The 21,215-nt window shown below is 37.9% G+C and overlaps 1 protein-coding gene across 5 annotated transcripts in view; it reads left to right on the top strand.

Moving 5' to 3' along the window:
* LOC121449734 (amine sulfotransferase-like) overlaps nt 1-21,215 on the top strand; it is a 53,864-nt gene that overhangs the window by 20,554 nt on the left and 12,095 nt on the right. For all 5 annotated transcript variants that reach the window (XM_041654391.1, XM_041654392.1, XM_041654393.1 and 2 more), the window contains 2 exons: nt 15,910-16,061; nt 16,968-17,176. In XM_041654391.1, the coding sequence (XP_041510325.1) occupies nt 15,920-16,061; nt 16,968-17,176 (351 nt within the window). In that variant the 5' untranslated portion in view covers nt 15,910-15,919. The remainder of the gene's footprint in view (nt 1-15,909; nt 16,062-16,967; nt 17,177-21,215) is intronic.

Genomic DNA, 21,215 nt, shown 5'->3' with positions numbered 1-21,215 from the left:
CAGTCTGCCCCAACTGTCAACCACATTCAGAGGGACTAGTTTGATTCCATGATCGTTCATTTCCCGTCCAGTTGGAGTTGGTAAGCTCCCATTAGCTCAGGTACATTTTGTCAGTGGGTGAACCCCTCATGGTCTTGACCTCCTTGCTCATAATCTCACTCATTCCACTCTTCAACTGGACCTTGGGAGCTCAGTCCAGTGCTCTGATGTGGGTCTCTGCCTCTGTTTCCATCTGTTGTTGGATGAAGGTTCTATGGTGACATTTACAATAATCATCATCTGAGTACAGGGCAAGGCCAGGTCAGGCACCCTCTCCTCTATTACTCAGGATCTTAACTGGAGTCATCTTTGTGGATTCCTGGGAATTTTTCTAGAGCCAGGTTTCTCGCTAATCCGAAAAAAGTTTCCTCATTCAAGATATCTCTTTCATTGCACTCATATCTGTCCTTCCTCCATCTCAACTATCTGATTCACTCAAGTTCTCCCTAACTTCCCCCTTCTCCCCTTCTCTTCACCGTCTCCCCTTCCTTCTACCGCTTTAACCCCATGCTTCCAAACTGTGTCTGGTGATCTTATCTGCTTTTAATTTCCAGGTGGATCTATTTATGTTTTTCTTTGGGTTCACCTTATTAGTTAGCTTCTCTAGGGTCATGAACTATAGGCTCAATGTCTTTCGTTTATGGCTAGAATCCACGTATGAGTGACTACATACCATATTCATTTCGAGGTGGCTGGGCTACCTCATTCAGGATAGTGTTTTCTAATTCCATTTATTTGTATGCAAAATTCAAGATGTCATTATTTTTTACTACTGAGTAGTACATTAATGTGTAGATGTGCCACAATTTCTTTATCCATTCTTCCATTGAGGGGCATCTAGGTTGTTTCCAAGTTCTGGCTATAACAACTAAGGCAGCTATGAACATAGTTGAACAAATGCTTTTGTAGTATGATTGAGAATCTTTTGGGTATATGCCCAAGAGTGGTATTGCTGCAACCTGAGGTAGGTGGATTTCCAATTTTCTGAGAAATCACCACACTGATTTCCATAGTGGTTGCACAAGTTTACATTCCCACCAGCAATGGATGAGCGTTCCGCTTACTCCACATCCTCTCTAGCATAAGCAATCATAGTGTTTTTGATTTTAGCCATTCTGACAGGTGTAAGATGGTATATACAAAGTTGTTTTGATTTGAATTTTTCTGATAGCTAATGAAGTTGATCATGTCCTTAAGTATCTTTTGACCATTTGAAATTTTTCTGTTGGGAAATCTGTTTAGTTCAGTATACCATTTTAATTGGGTGATTTAGATTCTTAATATCTAATTTCTTGAGTTCTTTATATATTTTAGAGATCAGTCCTTTTTCTGATGTGGGGCTGATGAAGTTATTCTCCATTCAGTAGGTTGACTTTTTTTCTCATTGGCTGTGTCTCTTGCTTTACAGAAGCTACTCAGTTTCATGAGGTTCAATTTATTCATTGTTGCTCTTATTGTATGTACTACTGGGTTATACTTAGGAAATGGTCCCCCCGGTGCCCATGCATTTAAGGCTACTTCCCACTTTGTCCTCTTTCAGGTTCAGTGTGGTCAGGTTTATATTTAGGTCTTTAATCCATTTGGACTTGAGTTTTGTGCATGGTGATAGATATGCATCTATTTTCATTCTTCTACTGGTTGACATCCAATTATGCCTGCACCATTTGTTGAAGATGCTTTCTTTTTTTCCATTGTATAATTTTAGATTCTTTGTCAAAAATCAGGTGTTCATAGGTTTGTGAATTAATATCCGGGTCTTGAATTCAATTCTATTGGCCAAAATCTCTGTTTTTATGCCAATACCAAGCTGTTTTCAGTACTGTAGCTCTATAATAGAGCTGGGATGGTAATGCCTCCAGCAGTTCCTTTATTGTTCAGTATTGTTTTGGCTATCCTGGTTTTTTTGTTTTTCCATAATAAGTTGATTATTATTCCCTCAAGGTCTGTGAAGAATTATGTTGGGATTTTGATGGGGATTGCATTGAATCTATAGATTGCTTTTGGTAGGATTGCCATTATTACTATGTTGATCCTTCCTATCCAAGAGCATGGGAGATATTTCCATTTTCTGGTATCTTCTTCAATTTCTTCCTTCAAAGACTTAAAGTTCTTGTCAAATAGGCCTTTCACTTCCTTGGTTAGAGTTACCCCAAGATACTTTATGCTATTTGGGCTGTTGTGAAATGTGCTGTTTCTCTGATTTCCCTCTAAGGTTCTTTATCCTTTGTGTATAGGAGGGTTACTGATTTTTTTGAATAGATCTTGTATCCTGCCACAACATGGAAGGTCTTTATCAGCTATAGGAGTTCTCTGGTAGAGTTTTGGTGGTCACTTATGTACACTATCATATTGTCTGCAAATAACAAAAGTTTAACTTCTTCCTTTCCAATTTGGATCCACTTGATCTCCTTATGTTGTCTTATTGCTATTGCTAGAACTTCAAGCACTATGTTGAAAATATATGAAGCAAGTGGACAGCCTTGTCTTGTTCCTGATTTTAGCGGAATCACTTTGAGTTTCTCTCCATTTAACTTGATGTTAGCTCTCAGCATGCTGTATATTGCCTTTATTATGTTTAGATATGATCTGTGTATCCCTAATATCTCCAGTAATTTATTATCAAAGGGTGTTGAATTTTGTCAAATTCCTTTTCAGCATCTAATGTAATCATCATATGGGTTTTTTTCTTTCAATTCATTTATATGATGAATTACATTGATAGATTTTCATATATTGAACCAGGCCTGCATCTCTGGGATGGAACCTACTTGATCATAATGTATATTTTTTGATATGTTCTTGGATTCGGTCTGTCAGAATTTTATTGAGAATTTTAGCTTCCATGTTCATGAGTGAGATTGGTCTGTAATTCCCTTTCTTGATTGAGTCTTTGTGCAGTTTTGGTATTAAGGTAACTGTAGCCTCATAAAAAGAGTTTGGCAATGTTCCTTTTGTTTCTATTATTTGGAACACATTGAGGAGTATATATATTAGCTCTTCTTGGAAGTTCTGGTAGAATTCTGCACTAAAACCATCCAGCCCTGGGTATTTTTTGGTTGGGAGGTTTTTGATGACAACTTCTATTTCCTCTCAATGTATAGGTCTATTTAGAATGCTCATCTGGTCTTGATTTAATTTTGGTATATGGTATCTATCTAACAAGTTGTCCACTTATATTACATTTTCCAATTTGTGGAGTACAGGCTTTTGTAGTAAGACCTAATGATTCTCTGAATTTCTTCAGTATGTGTTGTTATGTCCCCCCTTTCATTTCTGATTTTGTTAATTTGAATGTTCTCTCTCTGTCTTTTGATTAGTTTGTATATGGGTTTGTCAATCTTGTTGATTTTCTCAAAGAAACAGCTCTTTCATTGATTCTTTGGATTGTTTTCTGTGTTTCTCTTTTGTTCATTTTATCCTACAGTTTGATTATTTCCAGTCTTCTACTCCTCATGAGTGAGTCTGCTTCTTCTTTTTCTAGTGCTTTAATGTGTGCTATTAAGTTACTAATGTGAGCTTTCTTTGTTTTCTTTATGTGAGCACTTAGTGCTATGAACTTTTCTCTTAACACCACTTTCATAGTGCTTCATAGGTTTGGATATGTTGTTTCTTCATTTTCATTGAATTCAAGGAATACTTTTATTTCTTTTTTATTTCTTCTTGACCCATAGGTGGTTCAGTAGATGATAGTTCAGATTCCATGAGATTGTGGGCTTTCTGGGGGTTGATTTTAAATTCTAACATCATTCCATGGTGACCCAATAGAACACAGATGGTTACTCCATTTCTTTTTGTATTGTGGATGTTTGCTTTGTTACCAAGTATGTGATCTATTTTAGACAAGGTTCCATGAGGTGCTGAGAAAAAGGTATATTCTATTCTGTTTGGGTGGAATGTTCAATAGATGTCTGTTAAGTCCATTTGATTCATTACGTATGTTATTCCTCTTATTTCTCTGTTAAGGTTCTGTCTAATTGACCTGTCCATTGGTGTGTGAAGAATGTTTAAGTCTCCTACTATTAGTGTGTGGGGTTTGATGTGCGATTTAATTTTTAGTAATGTTTTCCTTACATATGTGGGTACTCTTATAATAGGGGCATAGATATTCAGGATTGAGACTTCATCTTGATGAGTTTTTCCTGTTATGAGTACAAAGTGTTTTTTCTCCTTCTCTTCTGATTGATTTTAGATTGAAATCAATTTTGTTAGATATTAGGATAGCCACACCTGCTTGTTTCTTAGGTCCATTTGACTGAAAAATTCTCCCAACACTTTACTCTGAGGTAGTATCTATCTTTCACGTTGAGGTATGTTTTTGGAAATAGCAGAATGCTGGATCCTGTTTTTGTATCCATGTCTTAACCTGTGTCTTTTTATAGGTGAATTGAGTCCATTCATATTAAGTGATATTAATGACCAGTGGTTGTTAACTCTGGTTATTTTTTGCTGGTACTGTTTGTGGGTTTCCCTTCTTTGAGTTGTATTGGTTGAGGGTTATCAGATGTCTGTGTTTTTATGGTATTGTTATCTTCCTTGGGTTGTGTTTTTCCTTCTAATACTTTCTGTAAGGTTGAGTTTATGGATGCGAATTGTTTAAATCTGTTTTTGTCCTGGAATATCTTATTTTCTCCATCGATTGTAAAAGAAAGCTTTGCTGGGCTTCCATCCATGGTGTCTTTGTGTCTGCAGCCATCTATCCAAGACCTTCTGACTTTTATGGTTTCCATTGAAAAGTCAGGTGTACTTCTGATAGGTTTACCTTTATGTTACTTGACCATTTTTTTTGGCAGCTCTTAATATTTTTTCTTTATTATGTTTGTTATGTGTTTTGATTATTATAGGGCAAGGGTTTTGTTTTGTTTTGTTTTGTTTTTTGATCTGGGCTATTTGGTGTTCTACTGTAAGCTTCTTATATCTTCATAGGGATATTTTTCTGTAGGTTAGGAAAGTTCTCTTCTATAATACATTTTCTGTGCCTTTGAGCTGGAGTTATTCTCCTTTCTCTACCCCTATTATTCTTAGGTTTGGTCTTTTCATGGTGTCCCAGATTTCCTGAATGTTTTGTGTTAGGAATTTGTTGGATTTAATGTTTTCTTTAACCAGGAAGTCTAATTCCTCTATAGTATCTTCAGCACCTGAGATTCTTTCTTCTATCTTTTGTATTCTGTTGGTTATACTTGTTTCTTTAGGTCCTGTTCATTTACCCAGATTTTTTATATGCAGCCTTCCCTCAGTCTCTGTTTCTTCATTACCTCTATTTTGGTCTTCAAGTCTTGAACTGTTTCCTTCACCTGTTTGATTGCTTTTCCATAGTTTTCTTGAGCATCATTGAGGGACTTACTAATTTCTTCTACATTTTTGTTTGTCTTTTCTTCCGTTTCTTTAAAGGAGTTTTTTACTTCCTCTTTTAAGGTCTCCTTCATTCATAAAGATATGTTTAAAATCATTTTCTTCTACTTCTTTTGGATTAGGATGATCAAGTCTTCCTGTTGTGTGTCCACTGGGTTCTAGTGTTACCATGTTTCTTTTTAGGATGTTGGAAGAATTCTTGCATTGGCGCCTACTCATCTCTTCCTTCAAATGAGGCCAGCAGAGTCTTGGCGTCTTAGTCTGATCTTTTTGCTGTGACTGTCTGAGTACCTGGGAGTTTTTCTTGGTCTGCCTTCACTTAGGTCCCCTCAGTATTGGAGCGAACTCTGTTGCAATGTTCTCTCTGGTCCCCTCAGCACTGGAGTGGGCAGTATTACAGAGGTCCAAGGACCTTGCAGGTGAAAGAACAGACTTGAGGGCAGGGTGGGTTGTGGGAAATAAACCATTCTAATGGTATTGTTGCTTGGTATACCAGTTATATCTGGAATTTATTAAAAAAAAAACTAAAAAACCCATAACTATAAAAAACAAAGGCCCAATATAGAAATAAACAAATGAAATGAAACTCATATATTCGTGTTATTTCTCATCTTTAGATTCTAGATTTTCTGATACATAAAAACCACATACAAATGAGGGTCTGGGAGAAGAAAGGAGAATGGCATTAGGGGTAGAGGAAAGGGAAATAAAGGGGGCATATCCTCTTACCAATTTAAGTATTAAGTAGAGATTTTTCTGACAGATGCTATGCAGATATTTGCATGCACTGAATTGTGCAAAGGTGTAATATGTCTTTAAGTTCTCTCTTCTCTCTCTCCCTCTCTGAATGAAGGTAAATTTATTGAATTTGCGTAGCTAGTCTCATTTTATTTTAGCTATTCCTTTCTTGTGTTTAATTTCAGATAAAAGTAATAATTAATAAAAAATCTTACTAATGTGAAAAATTTTGTTAACTGATAATATGTTCATTGAAATTTTGCTGGTAATTACTAATAGGTGAATTTTTTATCTATTTTAGTCTATCAAATAATATGTTTACATATATTAATTATTTATTTTCATTGTATTTCCTATTAGTCTATACCTATTCATATCCCTTATGACAATATATCATATAACAGAGATGTTAGTGCATACACAAATGGCTATTATTTGTGTTTAGTGGCATAACCTTATTGCACTAAGTTTCATAAAGAAAGTATCATTTAAGGATTAACTCATCATGCATTTTGAACCCATCTCCCTCCATGCCCCCTTTATTTCCCTTTCCTCTACCCCTAATGCCATTCTCCTTTCTTCTCTCAGACCCTCATTTGTATGCGTTTTTATGTATCAGAAAATCTAGAATCTAAAAATGAGAAATAACATGAATATATAAGAGTTTCATTTCATTCAATTATTTCTATATTGGGCCTTTGTTTTTTATAGTTATGGGAATTTTTAGTTTTTTTATAAATTCTAGATATAACTGGTATACCAAGCAACAACTTCATTTTCTAGGCTTTATGCTCACTGAATTAATTGTTACTTTGGAGTTTAGAAACTTTTTAACTTACTTTGTTAGTTGTATTATTTTCTTAGCTATTAAATCCTTTTCAGAAAACCTTACCATTTGGTTTAATCCAAAGAAAAGCTGTGCCATCAACCCAAAGAATGCCAATCCAACCAGATTAGACCGAATTAAAATGCCCATGTTTAATAATTGTGATGCTCTTAGCAGGCTGGGATAGGTTGGCAGGGGGAGGAGCCCACATAAACCCAAACCACATGTTTCCTTTCCCGAAGCAAGCCTAAAGACCCTGTTGAAGTGGCCGTGATCCTCCCCGAGGAAGGGTCAGTGCTTGGCAGGCTAGGAGCTGGAGTCCAAGCACTTGGCAGTCTAGGAACTGGAGTCCAACTCAATATCACATTCCAGATTCTTTGGATATTGGGATGGTAGAGGACTGGGGTTTCACTTTTGACTAAACATACTAGACTCTTTGGACATAGGGGTATCAGCTCAAGTCTGGCTATATCCTGTGTGCACTGGGGCAATGTGGGAGAGAGGAGAGCTGGGAGTTGAGTTCATGCTCGGCGAGAGGTATGGCTGGGGCAGCATATGGTTTGCTGTTATCCTGGAGTATGAGAAGGAAGGTAGTCAGAAGAAAAAACATTGTAATTATTGGCCCTGTGAAATGAGGCTAGCCATAGGATGGGACACAATAGCAGATAACCCAGGGTTATTTAAGACCAGATTTTAATTGGCAGGTGCTTTTAATCCAGGAGAGTTGGTACCAATGGTGAAGTCCCAGGAGCTGCTGCATGTCTTTGGTGTTGTCTGGGGTGCACTTTGTAGGTTGGTCTTGGCCCAGACAGCAGGAATAACTTAATAAAATATGCTTGAAACTGGCTGGGGTTAGCAAAAGGCTCTGAAGACTTGTTAGGTGTTTTTTTTCCTAGACTTGGTTTTGAGAGCTGGAACAGATTTACATCTTGGTACCATAGCAAAAGGCTATTGCTTTAGGTTAAAAGATAAAGGAAATTGGGAACTCTGAACCTCTGGAGACGTACCTGAAACCTGTTAGTCCTAACTATGAAGCTTGTAAAAGGGGCATACCTGTCTGTATGTTAGTGTCATGGATGAAGTAATAAGTTAACAGTGCTTTAAGTTGTCAAATGGAAATGAGTAAATATGAGACATCTTTTTTAGCAATACAGGCAATCCCAAATACTCTCCTTAGTTCTTCGACAACACCAGTCTCAGAAGCAGTTCTTACCATAAGCTGCTGAGTACAAGAGGCCCAAAGATTTTTTTCTGTGGGGGAAAGATTTTAGTCTACCTGTCTTGACAGGATGAGATGACTGATTGCCTAGGTGAAGAAGCAATCAGGTAGCTGAAGAGGTAAAATGCTGCTTTCTGGTGTGTGGGTTGTTTTGCCAAAACCAGAGGCAAAGCCTGGAAACAAAAAAAAATCTTCTGTCATCTTTGAAGAGCTAAAGGGTGCTATGGATGTTGCATGTCTGTGTTAGAAGCTCTTGTTGTTAGAATGCCATGCCCTCAGATCTGTTAAGGCACATGATAATAAGGTACTGTTACCTGTTATTCAAACTAGTCAAATAAGCTAAATTTAGGCATGCATGTTATCCAATTACTTATCATTTTTCAATGTTAGTAGATGTAAAATTAAAAGGATTTTTTTTCCATTTAAACACTGCTTGGCCCATTAGCTCTAGCCTCTTACTGACTAACTCCCACATCTTGATTAACCCATTTTTAATAATCTGTGTAGCACCACGAAGTGATCCTTACCAGGAATATTCTAACCCATGTTCATCTTGGGCTGGAGCTTCATGGCATCTGCCTGACTCTGCTTTCTTCCTCCAGAATTCTGTTCTGTTTACTCTGCCCACCTAAGAACTGGCCTATCAAAAGGCCAAGGTAGTTTCCTTATTAGCCAATGAAAGTAACACATAGACAGATGACCCTCCTACACTATTTCCCCTTTTTCTGTTTAAACAAAAAAGAAAGGCTTTAACTTTAGAACAGTAAAATTACATATAACAAAACAGTTATAAAGCAAGAATTACAGTTACAATATTTATATCTATTTATCTTTTATCATAACAATGGAAAACTATAACTAACCATTCTTCAACTCCATCAAAGACTTCAGAAGGATATTATATTACCTAAGCAAACAAGAAACAAGCAACTTTAAAAGGAATATTTTAATAAGTCAAAGAACCTTATAATGAGCACACATTCACAAAGAAACATTTATATATTACACAGACATTCTGTGGCCATATCATTCTGACAAACAGAAAAAAATAATTTTAGAAGCCTGTGTTAGCTAACCAATTTAAAATTTTGGCTTAATTAGGTGGCAGAAGCCAGGAGGGTGGAAAGACAGGGGAAACAGATTTATTTATTTTTTAAAAAATTTAGAGTGAGACAAACTAAAAACAGCTTAGAGAAACAGTGAGGCTGATAGTGGGGCAGGAGCACATGGCAGAAACCACGGGCTTATGGAGCCTTGTTTAAGTTAGGCGTTAGTCCCAATTTAAAAGAAATTTTTGTAAAAGGCTGCCCAGGTGGTAAACAGCAGGGAAGGTCAGGAGCAGAGTGGGGCTAAGAGTGATCGAGAATAGGTGGCAAAGGCCAGGAAAACAGCTGATGGGCGAGCACCATTACAAAAGTGATGGGCATTAGCCTCCACTGTCCTTGGCCTATTGGAAAGGGATTCAGGTTTAGATTCCCAAATTCAGAGCAGAACAGGAGCCAGCAGCACCTCCAGGTGGTGTGTTGGAAGCCTGCAGGGTACAGAGAAATGGAAGTGGGATAGGACAAACTGCGGGCCATGAATAAGCAGAGAGAGAGAGACAGAGAGAGAGAAACTGTAGTGGGGACTGAACAAGAATGCACATTTAGAAACCATGAGCTTTTGTAGCATTGTTAATTTAGGTTAGGGAGCCCCAATTTAAAAGTGACACACTCTTATATCCAAAGAGTCTGGAATGTAATATTGAGTTTGACTCCAACTCTCAGCCTGCCAAGCACTAACCCATCCCCGAGGAGGGTCAGGACTTAAGCAACAGGGTAATTAGGCTCAGTTCAGAAAAAGAAACACATAGTTTTGGGTTTGTGTGGGCTCCTCTCCCTGCCATGCTGTCTTGGTCCACCCAAGAGTGTCACATTTATTAAACACAGCCATTTTAATTCGGTCTAATCTGACTTTTCTTAAGACTAAGCCAAACACTTGCCTACCTCAAAAAGAGTTTTCTTTTCTGTTTCCCTCTAGCATTTTCAGAGTTTCTGGTCTTACTTTAAGGTATTTGACCCATTATGAACTGCTTTTTATATAGGGTGAGTGATAGTGATCTGGCTTCATTCTTCCATGTATGAAATCTTTCACCAAACTCTCTTCTTAGATTCCATGACAGTGGGTTAGTAGTTTTCAGATTCCTGGCAGTCCTGACTCCTCACAGTACTGTGTGGGGACTTCTATTTGGGGGATTGATTGTAATGTTTTAGTTGCTGGTATTGTTTCAGTGGTAGCATTTGCAATTTGATGTAAAACAAGTTTTATTAAAGTTGAGACATCCTTCTGCTCCATTGGACTTCAGGAATAGCTCAGCATTTAAAACCTCCCACGTAGCTTCAAGGTACCCCATTTGAGCTTCAATTCTACTTCAAGAGCAGAACACTCCAGAAATAGCCACACCTGGTGGGTGTTTCAATAAGGAAAACAAAGTAATAGCCAGTTAAAAATATGTAACTCTCTCAACTTAAATAATAAGGGTAAATAAAGGAACAGTGCTGGGTAAAGGAGACATGGACAGAAGAAAAGCAAGTAAGACTAAGTGTGCCACTGCTTCAAATAAGAATTTAACACCTTTCCTGATAATACAGGAAGGTGCATCCATACGAGTGGCTTGTTTTGCCCTAAAACCACTGTAGGGTCTAGTTTTGTGGGTAAAATACACACCTGCCACTTCTGGCTGTAATTAATATATGTAACTATTCATCTTGCATAGCCTGCTTTACCTGGGAGAGAACCTGTCTGGCAGTTTCTGAAAGCTGTCTGCTGGAATTTGTGACTGTCCCCCCCTAAGGATTTCAGTTAGAGGCTCAAGGTCTCTTATAGGATACCTTACATAAGGTCTCAGCTGTTATATATTTCCTAACAACATTTCAATGTTATTTATTGTCTTTAAAACCATTCTTTCTGAATTCAACGTTTTGAGGCTTAATTTCTTTGGGGTATAACATATGACCTAAATACTGGAAAAGTGGGTGCCTCTGCACTTTCTCTGGAGTAGTAACTAGCCCCACATGGCTAAGGCTCTGTTGTAGTAGTTCATACATCTCAAGTAAAAGTCCTACATCTCTATGGGCAACCAAGATATCATACATATAATGGACAAAATGTGGAAATTGATCTCTGACATTTCGTATAGCCTGAGCTATGAACTTCTGGCATAAGGTGGCACTGTGTTATACCCTGGGGTAAGATGCTCCATTGATATCTCTACATTGGCTGTCTGAAATTAACTGAGTGGATACTAAAAGCAAATCTTTGGCAATCTTGTGGCACCAAAGGGATGGTATAAAAACAATCTTTTAAGTCTAAAATAATTTTATGGGTGCCTTTTGGTATTGTGGTAGGAGAAGGCAGCCCTGGTTATAATGCTCCCATCAGCTGCATGGTTCCATTAACCTCCCTTAAATCCTGAATCAATCTCCACTTTCCTGATTTCTTTTTAAAGACAAAAATTGCAGAATTCCATAGTGAATTAATGGTGTAATGTGTCCATTATTCAGTTGTTCTTGCACTAACTGTTGGGCAACTTGTAATTTTTCTTCTGTTAGAGGTCACTAATTTATCCATACAGGCTCGTCATTTCCCAGGATACTGGGTAGGCATGGAGTGCAGATTTTCAGTGATCTCTCCTAAAAATACCCCAATCCTGCCCTAGGATGTCTACCATCAGTATGATAGGTTCGATCCTTCCCTTATTTTCCTTGCCTAGACCTTGATTAGGAAATAATCTTTGTTGAAACAGTTGATTAGTAATAGGTGTGCTGAGGGAATATAAATATACCTCCATTCTGGACATAATATCTCAGCCCCATAAATTCATAGGTAAATGAGGAATACTGTGTGGCTGGAAAGTTCCTTCATGGCCCTCTCCAGTGCAGCTCATTACTGTTTGTTCAGGATTTCAAGTCTGGTCAATTCCTTGTAGTTGTGTAATAGTATCTGTCTTTGGCCACTTAGAAGGACACTGGATAGAAGTTATAACCAAAATATCCACTCCAGTATATAGACAACCCGAAAATCTTCTTCCATTTATAAACAAAGTGAGTTCTTCTCTCTGAGGTCCTGTGGCTTGTAGACAATGGGCATCTGATAAACCAAATTCATCATTTCCTCTCTTATCTTTCTTAACCTGATTTTTGGTTTTCATATCAGGTAGTAAAATTAATTGTGCAAGCCTCTGACCTGCTTTTATTACAGAAACTCAACTTGGTGAGTGAGTCATCACCCTGATCTTTTCCTCAAAGTCAGCATCAATGACTCCAGGAACAACAATAATTCCTTGCATAATGGTGCAACTTCTTCCTCATAAGAGCCCTACAGGGCCTTTGATAAGGGCCCATAAACCCCAGTGGGGAGAGCTTGCATCCCTACTTTGGGTGTCTGAACCATGCATATGGAAGAACTGAGGTCAAGCCCTGCACTTCCTGTGGTTGTTCTAAAAAGGTCCTGAATGGATATCCCTGTGGGAGAAGAAGTTGCTGAATTGCCCCATAATTAATTCTGTCTCAGGGCCTGAGGCTAGCCCTTAAAAGGGGATTTCCTAGGTCATCTCCTTTTGATCTGCACTCACTAGTCCAATGTTTTCCTCTCCTGCATCTCCTGCATATTCTTGGTTCTCTTCTTGTCCTCAGGTTTACTCTCCTATCAGGACATTGTCTGACCTGAAGCCCTGTAAGACCACATCCAAAACAGCTTCCAGGAAGACCTGTAGCTTCCATTCTCCCTGGGCCTAGAACTCTTTGTTGGGATAGGACATCATTAATTGTCTTTCTTTGCAAGGTAGCAGCTATGGCCATTCCCTGTGTATATGATTGGCCAATATCTGTGCAAATTCAGATATAATCTGTAATGTTATTCTGCTTTCTACAAGGTCTTAGAGCCACCTTACATTTAGCATTAGCATTCTCTAAGGCTAGCTGTTTAATTGTTAACTGTCTTGCTTCTTTGTCTCCAATCAACTTATAAGATGCCTGTGTTAGTTTGGAAACAAAGTCCTGAAATAATTCATCTGGTCCCTGGTGTGGGAGGTCCTTCTGTCTATGTGTTGCTTTCATTGGTTAATAAATAAAGAAACTGCCTTGGCCTTTTGATAAGGCAGAACTTAGGTAGGTGGGAAAGATGGAACTGAATGCTGGGAGGAAGAAGGGAGGAGTCTGGGAGATGCCATGAATCTGCTGCCAGAGATAGAAGTGCTGGAACTTTGCTGGTAGGCCACAACCTCATGGTGATATACAGATTAATAGAAATGGGTTAAGTTAAGATTCAATAGTTAGCCAATAAGAAGTTATAGCTAATGGACCAAGCAGTAATTAAATTAATACAGTTTCTCTGAGGTTATTTCAGTTGTGGTCAGCCAGGACAAACAAGCAGCCCTTCCTCTTACAGGTCCCTGTCTTATACTAGACAACTCCTCAGTCTTTTCTTTTGATGATGGAAGTCTATTCCAGGCCTTCTTGGCCACTGCACTAATTTGGACATACACTGCCATATCAAAGTCTAATGACTGATCTGCTCCTATATAACGTCCCTCACCTGCAAGCATTTCATATGAAATAGGAACCTGCTGAGCCCTGTTTCTCTTAACTGTGGTCTGACATTGTTATGCAAATTTGGTGTAAGCAATAGATAGTTTCCTCCTGTCAAGCAAGCTTTGGCTATCTGCTTCCAATCCCCTGGGGGCAGTACTTCTATTGCTATATTTTCTAATAGCATTTGGGTAAATGGGTCCATTAGGCCATACTGAGCTCAGTCAGTTTTTAATTCCTTGGGTAACATAAATGATATGGGAGTATGTATCCTAAGCAAATTCTCTTGAGCATCTCTTTGTTCTATTATGGGATACAATTGAAATCTTTGCAATTCTTCCCCTCTGTTAGTGGCTTGTAAAGTTGTAAAGGAGATTCGTAATTATAGTTAGGCATTTGCCTCTCCTTCGTAGCATTTTGTACCATCGGTGAATCTAAACCAGTTATTACAGTAGGAAGAGAATTACTCTTCTGGCAAGAGTCCTGGATCCGCAGAGTTTCCTGTCCCTGCTATAGTGAGGTTACCAACTTTTTCAAGCCTTTTAGCTCTTTCTGAACCTCATTATCATTTTCCTGTCTTTCAGCATTGCTGGTTATTAATGAGGGAGATGAAGATTCCTCTTCATAATACTCTAATTCAATAGGCTCTGAATGATTGGAACCACTCAGTTCTGTAAAAGCATCTAGCAACTCCTCTGGCGGTACAGAGGGTGCAGAAATTGTCTCCCTTCTAACTGACTCAGAGGGAAATATCTCCTGATGTACAGGATTTTAGTCCAACCTTTCCTGTATTAGGATCCAGAAATGATGTGTATCTATGGGGATGATTTCTGATCCATAATCACAATAATGTTGAATCTTTATCCCAACTTCTTTCCACGTCATGGCATGTAAAGTCCTGAACTCAGAAAACCAAGAACATAGATGCCCTATAAATTTTAAAAAATCCTGTATCTGATGTTGCTGTTCTCTTGCTCCTCTATCCTTTAAAATATCTCCAATCAACTGTATGCTATTTTATTGCTTCTTCCTTCACCCATAGTTCAATATATTTACAAACTTTTTACTCCCAATTTTATTGTCCTGCTTTATTCTATACTTTTTTTTAATTCTATTCTTTATTTCTGAGTGCTCACTACTTACATATCCACGTGTAGTGTAATTTTCTAATGGGTTTCTCAAATTCTCCTCCATATATCTGGTCACTTCTACAGTGCTTTTAAGGGTTCACTGATCAGCTCCACATTGGATGCCACTATGTCGGGGTCCAACCACAATAACATTATATCTTGAACCAGAGTGGAGGCATGGGAATAATTGAAGCAGAGTTCACAGGGCAATATCAGGAGGGCATTTCAGAGTTCATTCAATTCCTGAAGATCACCCACATTTATTATACAAACAGCTTTTATATCAAAAGGAAAACTGAGGGGGAATTCATTAGCATTCTGTTTCTTGGGTAGCAGGTCTGAATGAGTTAGGTAACTTCCACAACTATGGCTGCTCTGTCAAGTAGACTGAATTAACACCTCTTCCTCATGCAACTTCCTAAATTACAAAAAAGGAGCAGAGTGACATTAGCATATCATAACCCTTTGTTTAGGGTGGCATCAGGTTGCCTAAAAAGGCTAGGTGACCACCTTCTGTGTGGCAGATGTAAATTGTGCCCTGAAGGAGGCTCAGAATTATAGCTGCCATGCAATGTAGATATATGGGCCTGTATAATATGACCCCTATATAAAAAATAAAAATTTATTTTACAAAGAAACATTTCAGTTACAAACATGTACTCTACCCCAATTGTTTGCTGTCTTCTTTCTAACTTGACAAACTGAACAACCTTGAATAACTTGATCGGTTGCATCCTCTGTACCCTAATTTCCTGTATGTTTAGAATTAAGATCACTTTTTCCATCTGGAATGACAGAAAAATCTTTCTAAATTCCTGCTATGTTTGTTTCTTCATATTTTATAGAGTGATAATAAAAATGTAAAAACATAAGATTCTTTTAAATTTAAATAATATAGCATATATAAGTGCTTATTATAGTAAATATTAATATGTGAGGGACATTTCAGTGGTGCTTGACACATGTAGACCACGCAAAAGCATTACTCACTATTGGAAAATGCTATGATAGTGAAGAAAATTTTGTAATTTTTCCTTCTAGGTAAATCACTATGGACAATCAAGATGAATATGTACTTAACTTCAGAGGCCATAACTTTGAAAGAAGTTTAGTTAACATGAACATAGAGGAAAACATGGATGATCAGGAAATTAGAGATGATGATGTCTTCATAGTCACATATCCAAAATCTGGTGAGTGGCATAAATAGGTCATATGGCATTCGTCTTTGTTTTTTGTTTTGTTTGTTTTGTTTATTTTGTGTTGCAGGGAACTGCTTATTCGACCCAGCTGCCCAGAACCAAAATAATCACACAGAAACTGTAGTAATTAAACCACTGCCTGGCTCATTAGCTCTAGCTTCTTATTGGCTAACTCTTACATCTTAATTAAACCCATTTCTATTAATCTGTATATCACCGCAAGGTCATGGCCTACCAGCAAAGTTTCAGCACATCTATCTCTGGCAGAGGAGCTATGGCATGTCCTAGACACAACCAATCTTTCTCCCAGCATTCAGTCCAGTCTTCCCTACCTACCTAAGTTTTGCCCTATTAACAGGCTAAGGAAGTTTCTTTATTCATTAATGGTAATCACAGCAAACATAGGGGACTCTCACATCAATTTTGTTTTGTTTTTCAAGATAGGGTTTCTCTGTCACTTTGGAACCTGTCCTACACCTACCTCTTGTAGACAAGAATGGCCTCGAACTCACAGAGATACATCTACCTCTGCCTCACGATTGCAGGCATTGAAGGTGTGTGCTACAACTGTGTGGTATTTTGGTTTAATAATAAGTGCATAAATATTCTCCTTTCCACATACTGTCATTTCAACAATACTACAAGAATTATCTGGACTCTCATTACCAATAACCACATCTTTGTAAGTGAGAACGGAGCAAAGAGGTGTAGAATTCAGCCTTACTGATGTGAGTGTTCATTACAGACAAAGGGGAATGAAAAAGTGGCATATCTAAGCATGCCTAGCATGCTAAAGGAAAAGAAAGCTCCAAATTATTTGTAAAACGGATACATTACTATTGGTATTATTAAAACCTACTTCAGCACTGAAAATGGGGTTGTTATTTGTTCTTACAGGTACCGCCTGGACACAACAGATCCTCAGCCTGATTTATTTTGAGGGCCACAGGAACAACACTGAAAACATCCAAATAATAGACAGAGTACCATCCTTTGAGTACAATATTCATAATGTGGACTTTGCCAAAATGCCATCACCTCGTATCTTTTGTTCCCACCTCCCGTATTATTTAGTGCCAAAAGATTTCAAGAACAAAAAAGTCAAAGTATGTCATAGAGCTTAGTGACTTACTGTATCCATGAAATGCCTTCTCTAAGTACTGAATAATTAGGCTATTCCAATGTTTTGCCACTGTGATGCAGCTGCTATGAACGTTCTTGAGTGTGTCTCCTGGTACTCTCCCAGCAGCTTCCCTAGAACCCACACCCAGGAATAGACTGCAGAGCCACAGTGACCAGAGTACTCCACTTACATAGGTGGTGCAGTAATTCTGAAGAAAGTGTATTTGTCATTTCTTGCAGAAATGCTCAATAGATGTCTTCTTAGGGTTTCCCTAGTAATGTGACATATCAGACTTTTAGATGTTTATAAACATGGCATCTAGGAAGAGGTGTCTCAAGTGTATCTTAAGTTGCATCCTCATCCTTATATTGGAAGTAGCATGTAGGATGTTTATTGGCCATCATTATTTTTGTTTGTGTGGAAAGTGTCTATCATTAGCCCAATATTTTACTACATTCTTCTGGTCAGTATGCTTTCTATCACTTCTAGATATGAATCTATTTTACCTCATCCCCATTGTTTGTGTTTTTATCAACAACATTCTTAATTTTAGTTTTAGAAAACTGATTTTTCTTTTTATTGTTATTTTTCATATTTTTTGTTAAAAAGTAATTTTCAATCTATATCCCAACACCGTTTCCCCCTCTAATATTTTCTTCCATCCCCCACCTCCCCTCTTCCCATTTCCAATCCATTACTCAGAGGGAGAAAGGCCTTCCTTCAGAAATCAACAAGGTCTGGAATACTAACTTGAGGCAGGAGCAAGCCCCTACCCCTAATATCAAGCCAATATAGGGAACTGACCCTGAAAAGCAGATTTATGCACCTGGGATAGGTCCTTGTGTGACTGCCAGAGCCCCCTCCAAAAGATCAAACCACATATTTGTCACCCACATTTAGAAGGTCTAGTTCAGTCCCATGCAGGTTCCCCACCTGTCAGTCTATAGTCTCTGAGTTCCCACTTGCTCAGGTCAGCTATCTCTCTGGGATTACCCATCATGCTCTTTACTTCCCTTGTTATTTTGATCCATCCTCCTCTCTTCAGATGAAGTGCAGGAGCTCAGCTGAATGCTTGACTGTGGGTCACTGCATCTGCTTCCAGCAGTTACTGGATGTAGAATCAATGATGACAATTAAGGTAGTCATTAATCTGAATAAAGAAGAAGGCCCTTTCAGACACTATTACTAGGAGACTGGGATGGAGTCGTCCTCATGGATTCCTGAGAATTTTTCTAGTACCAGGTTTCTTCTCCCTAACTTCCTCTATCAAGATATCTTCCTCATTGTTCTCTCCTAACTTGGTCTTGTTGATTCATCATATTCTTATCCTCCAACTCCTTCCTTTTACCCTCCTCCCCATTTACTCAAGAGATCTTAATATTTTCCTTCCTGGCTCTTTCCATGTGTGTCCGTCTTAAAGTCCCCCTTTTTAGCTTGCGTCTCTGGGGCTGTGGATTATAACTTTGTTATCCTTTGATTACATCTAATATCCACTTAAGAGTGACTACATACCATGTCTGTATTTCTGGACCTGGGACACCTTACCTCACTAAGGACGATTTTTATCTAGTACCATCCATTTGCCTGCAAATTTCAAGATGTCATTATTTTTTTTACCACTAATACTCCATTGTGAAAATATAACACAATTTCCTTATCCATTCTTCAATTGATGGACATCTAAGTTATTTCCAGGTTCTGACTCTTATAAATAATGCTGCTTTGAACATAGTTGAGCAAATTTCCTCGCAGTATGATTGTGTATCCTTTGGGTATATGCCCAAGAATGGTATTACCGGGTCTTGAGGTAGATTGATTCCAAACATTCTAAGAAAATGCCATAGTGATTTCCAAAGTGGCTGTATAAGTTTTCATTCCCTCCAGCAACAGAGGAGTGTTTGCCTTACTCCACATCATCTCTAGCATAATGTGCAGTCATCAGTGTTTATGGTCTTAACTATTCTGATAGGTGTAAGATGGTATCTCTGAGTCATTTTGCTTTGCATTTTCCTGAGGGTTAAGCATGTTGAGCAAGTGTCTTTTGGACATTTAAGGTTTTTCTGTTGAGAATTCTGTTTAAATCTGTACCCCATTTTTAATTGGAATGTTTGGTAATTTGGTGTCTAGTTTCTTGAGTTCTTTACATTTATTGGAGATCAACTGTCAGATGTGGAATTGGTGGTGTTTTCCTATTCTGGAGGCTGCTGTTTTGTTTGGAGAAGATTCTCAGTATCAGTAGGTCCCATACATTGATTGTTTTTCTCAGAGTCTGTGCTACTGGCTTCATATTTAGAAAGTGGTCTCTTGTGCCAATATGCTCAAGGCTATTTCTCATATTCTCTTCTATCAGGTGCAGTGTAAATGGATTTGGTCTTTGATTCATTTGGACTTGAGTTTTGTACATGTTATAGATATGGGTCTATTTGCATTCTTCTATATGTTAGCATCTAGTTATGCCAGAACCATTTGTTAAAGATGCCTTCTTTTTTCCATTGTAAAGTTTTGGCTTCTTTGTCAAAATTCAAATGTTCATAGGTGTGTGGAATAGTGTCAGGGTCTTCAATTTGATTCCATTTATCCACACATCTGTTTTTATGCCAGTATCAAGCTGTTTCTAATACTGTAGCTCTATAGTAGAGCCTGAAGTCAGGGATGGTGATGCATCCACAAGTTCCTTTAGTATACAGGGTTGTTTAGGCTATCCTGAGATTTTGGGGTTTTTTATATATATATGAAGGTGAGTACTGTTCTTTCAAGCTCCATGGAGAATTGTGTTGGGATTTTGATGGTGATTGGATTGAATCTGTAGATTGCTTTTGGTAATATTGTATTTTTTACTATGTTAATCCTAAGTAACCAAGAGCATGGTTTTTTTTCTGACTTTCTGTTTTCTAATATATTCTTCAATTTCTTTCTTAAAAACTTATTAAAGTTCTTGTCATACAGATCTTTTACTTCTTTGGTTACTCCAAGATATTTCATGTTATCTGTGGCTATTCTAAAGGGTGATGTTTCTCTTATTTCTTTCTCAGCCCATTTATCATTTGTATATAAGAGGGTCACTGATTTTTTTTAGTTAATCTTATGTCCTTCCACATTATTGGAGATGTTTATCAGCTGTAGCAGTTCCCTGGTGGAATTTTTGGGGTCACTTATGTATACTATCATATGATCTACAAATAGTGAAAGTTTGACTTCTTCCCTTCCAATACATTTCCCCTTGGTTTTCTTTTGTTGTTTTATTGCTATAATCAGAACTTCAAGTACTATATTGAACAGATATGGAGAAAGTGGACAGCCTTGTCTTTTTCCTGATTTTAGTAGAATCATTTTAAGTTTCTCTTCATTTAGTTTTATGGTGGCTGTTGGCTTGGTGTATGTTGCCTTTATTATGTTTAGGTATGTCCTTTGTAACCCTAATCTCTCAAAGACCTTTATCATGAAGAGGTATTGGGTTTTGTTGAAAGCTTTTTCAGCATCTAATGAGATGATTGTGGGTTTTTTGTAGTTTATTTATATGATAGATTAAAATGACAGATTTTCATATGTTGAACCTTCCTTATTGTATAGAGATTTATTTTGGGGTTAAGCACATTAAACCTGGTAGGATCCAGAAAGACTCACTATGGCAGGCAAAAGCCTGGCTAATTGGATCTGAGGGTAAATCTAATAAATCAACTCATGTACTTTACTACTACATGTTCTTTATTCCTTGGAATGAAGAAGCAGTGAGAAGAAGAAGAAGAAGAAGAAGAAGAAGAAGAAGAAGAAGAAGAAGAGGAGGAGGAGGAGGAGGAGGAGGAGGAGGAGGAGGAGGGGAGGAGGAGGAGGAGGAGGAAGAGGAGGAAGAGGAAGAAGAGGAAGAAGAGGAAGAAGAAGAATGATTACAAAACTTTCTGTTTATAGGCATACAGACAAGTTAGCAATCCCATAGGAGATAACAATAGTATCAACCATGTGTTTTCAGAGTCACAAGAAACCAGTAAACTGACAAGGAGGTGCCTTATGTCTCAGAGCAGGTG

This window comes from Microtus oregoni, unplaced genomic scaffold, assembly GCF_018167655.1.
Source record: "Microtus oregoni isolate MIOR12 unplaced genomic scaffold, Mior012 000006F_ref0000085, whole genome shotgun sequence".
In the NCBI taxonomy this organism is placed as follows: domain Eukaryota; kingdom Metazoa; phylum Chordata; class Mammalia; order Rodentia; family Cricetidae; genus Microtus; species Microtus oregoni.
Note: the sequence above shows the minus strand (reverse complement) of the source record. Positions and strands in the feature narration are given on the sequence as shown.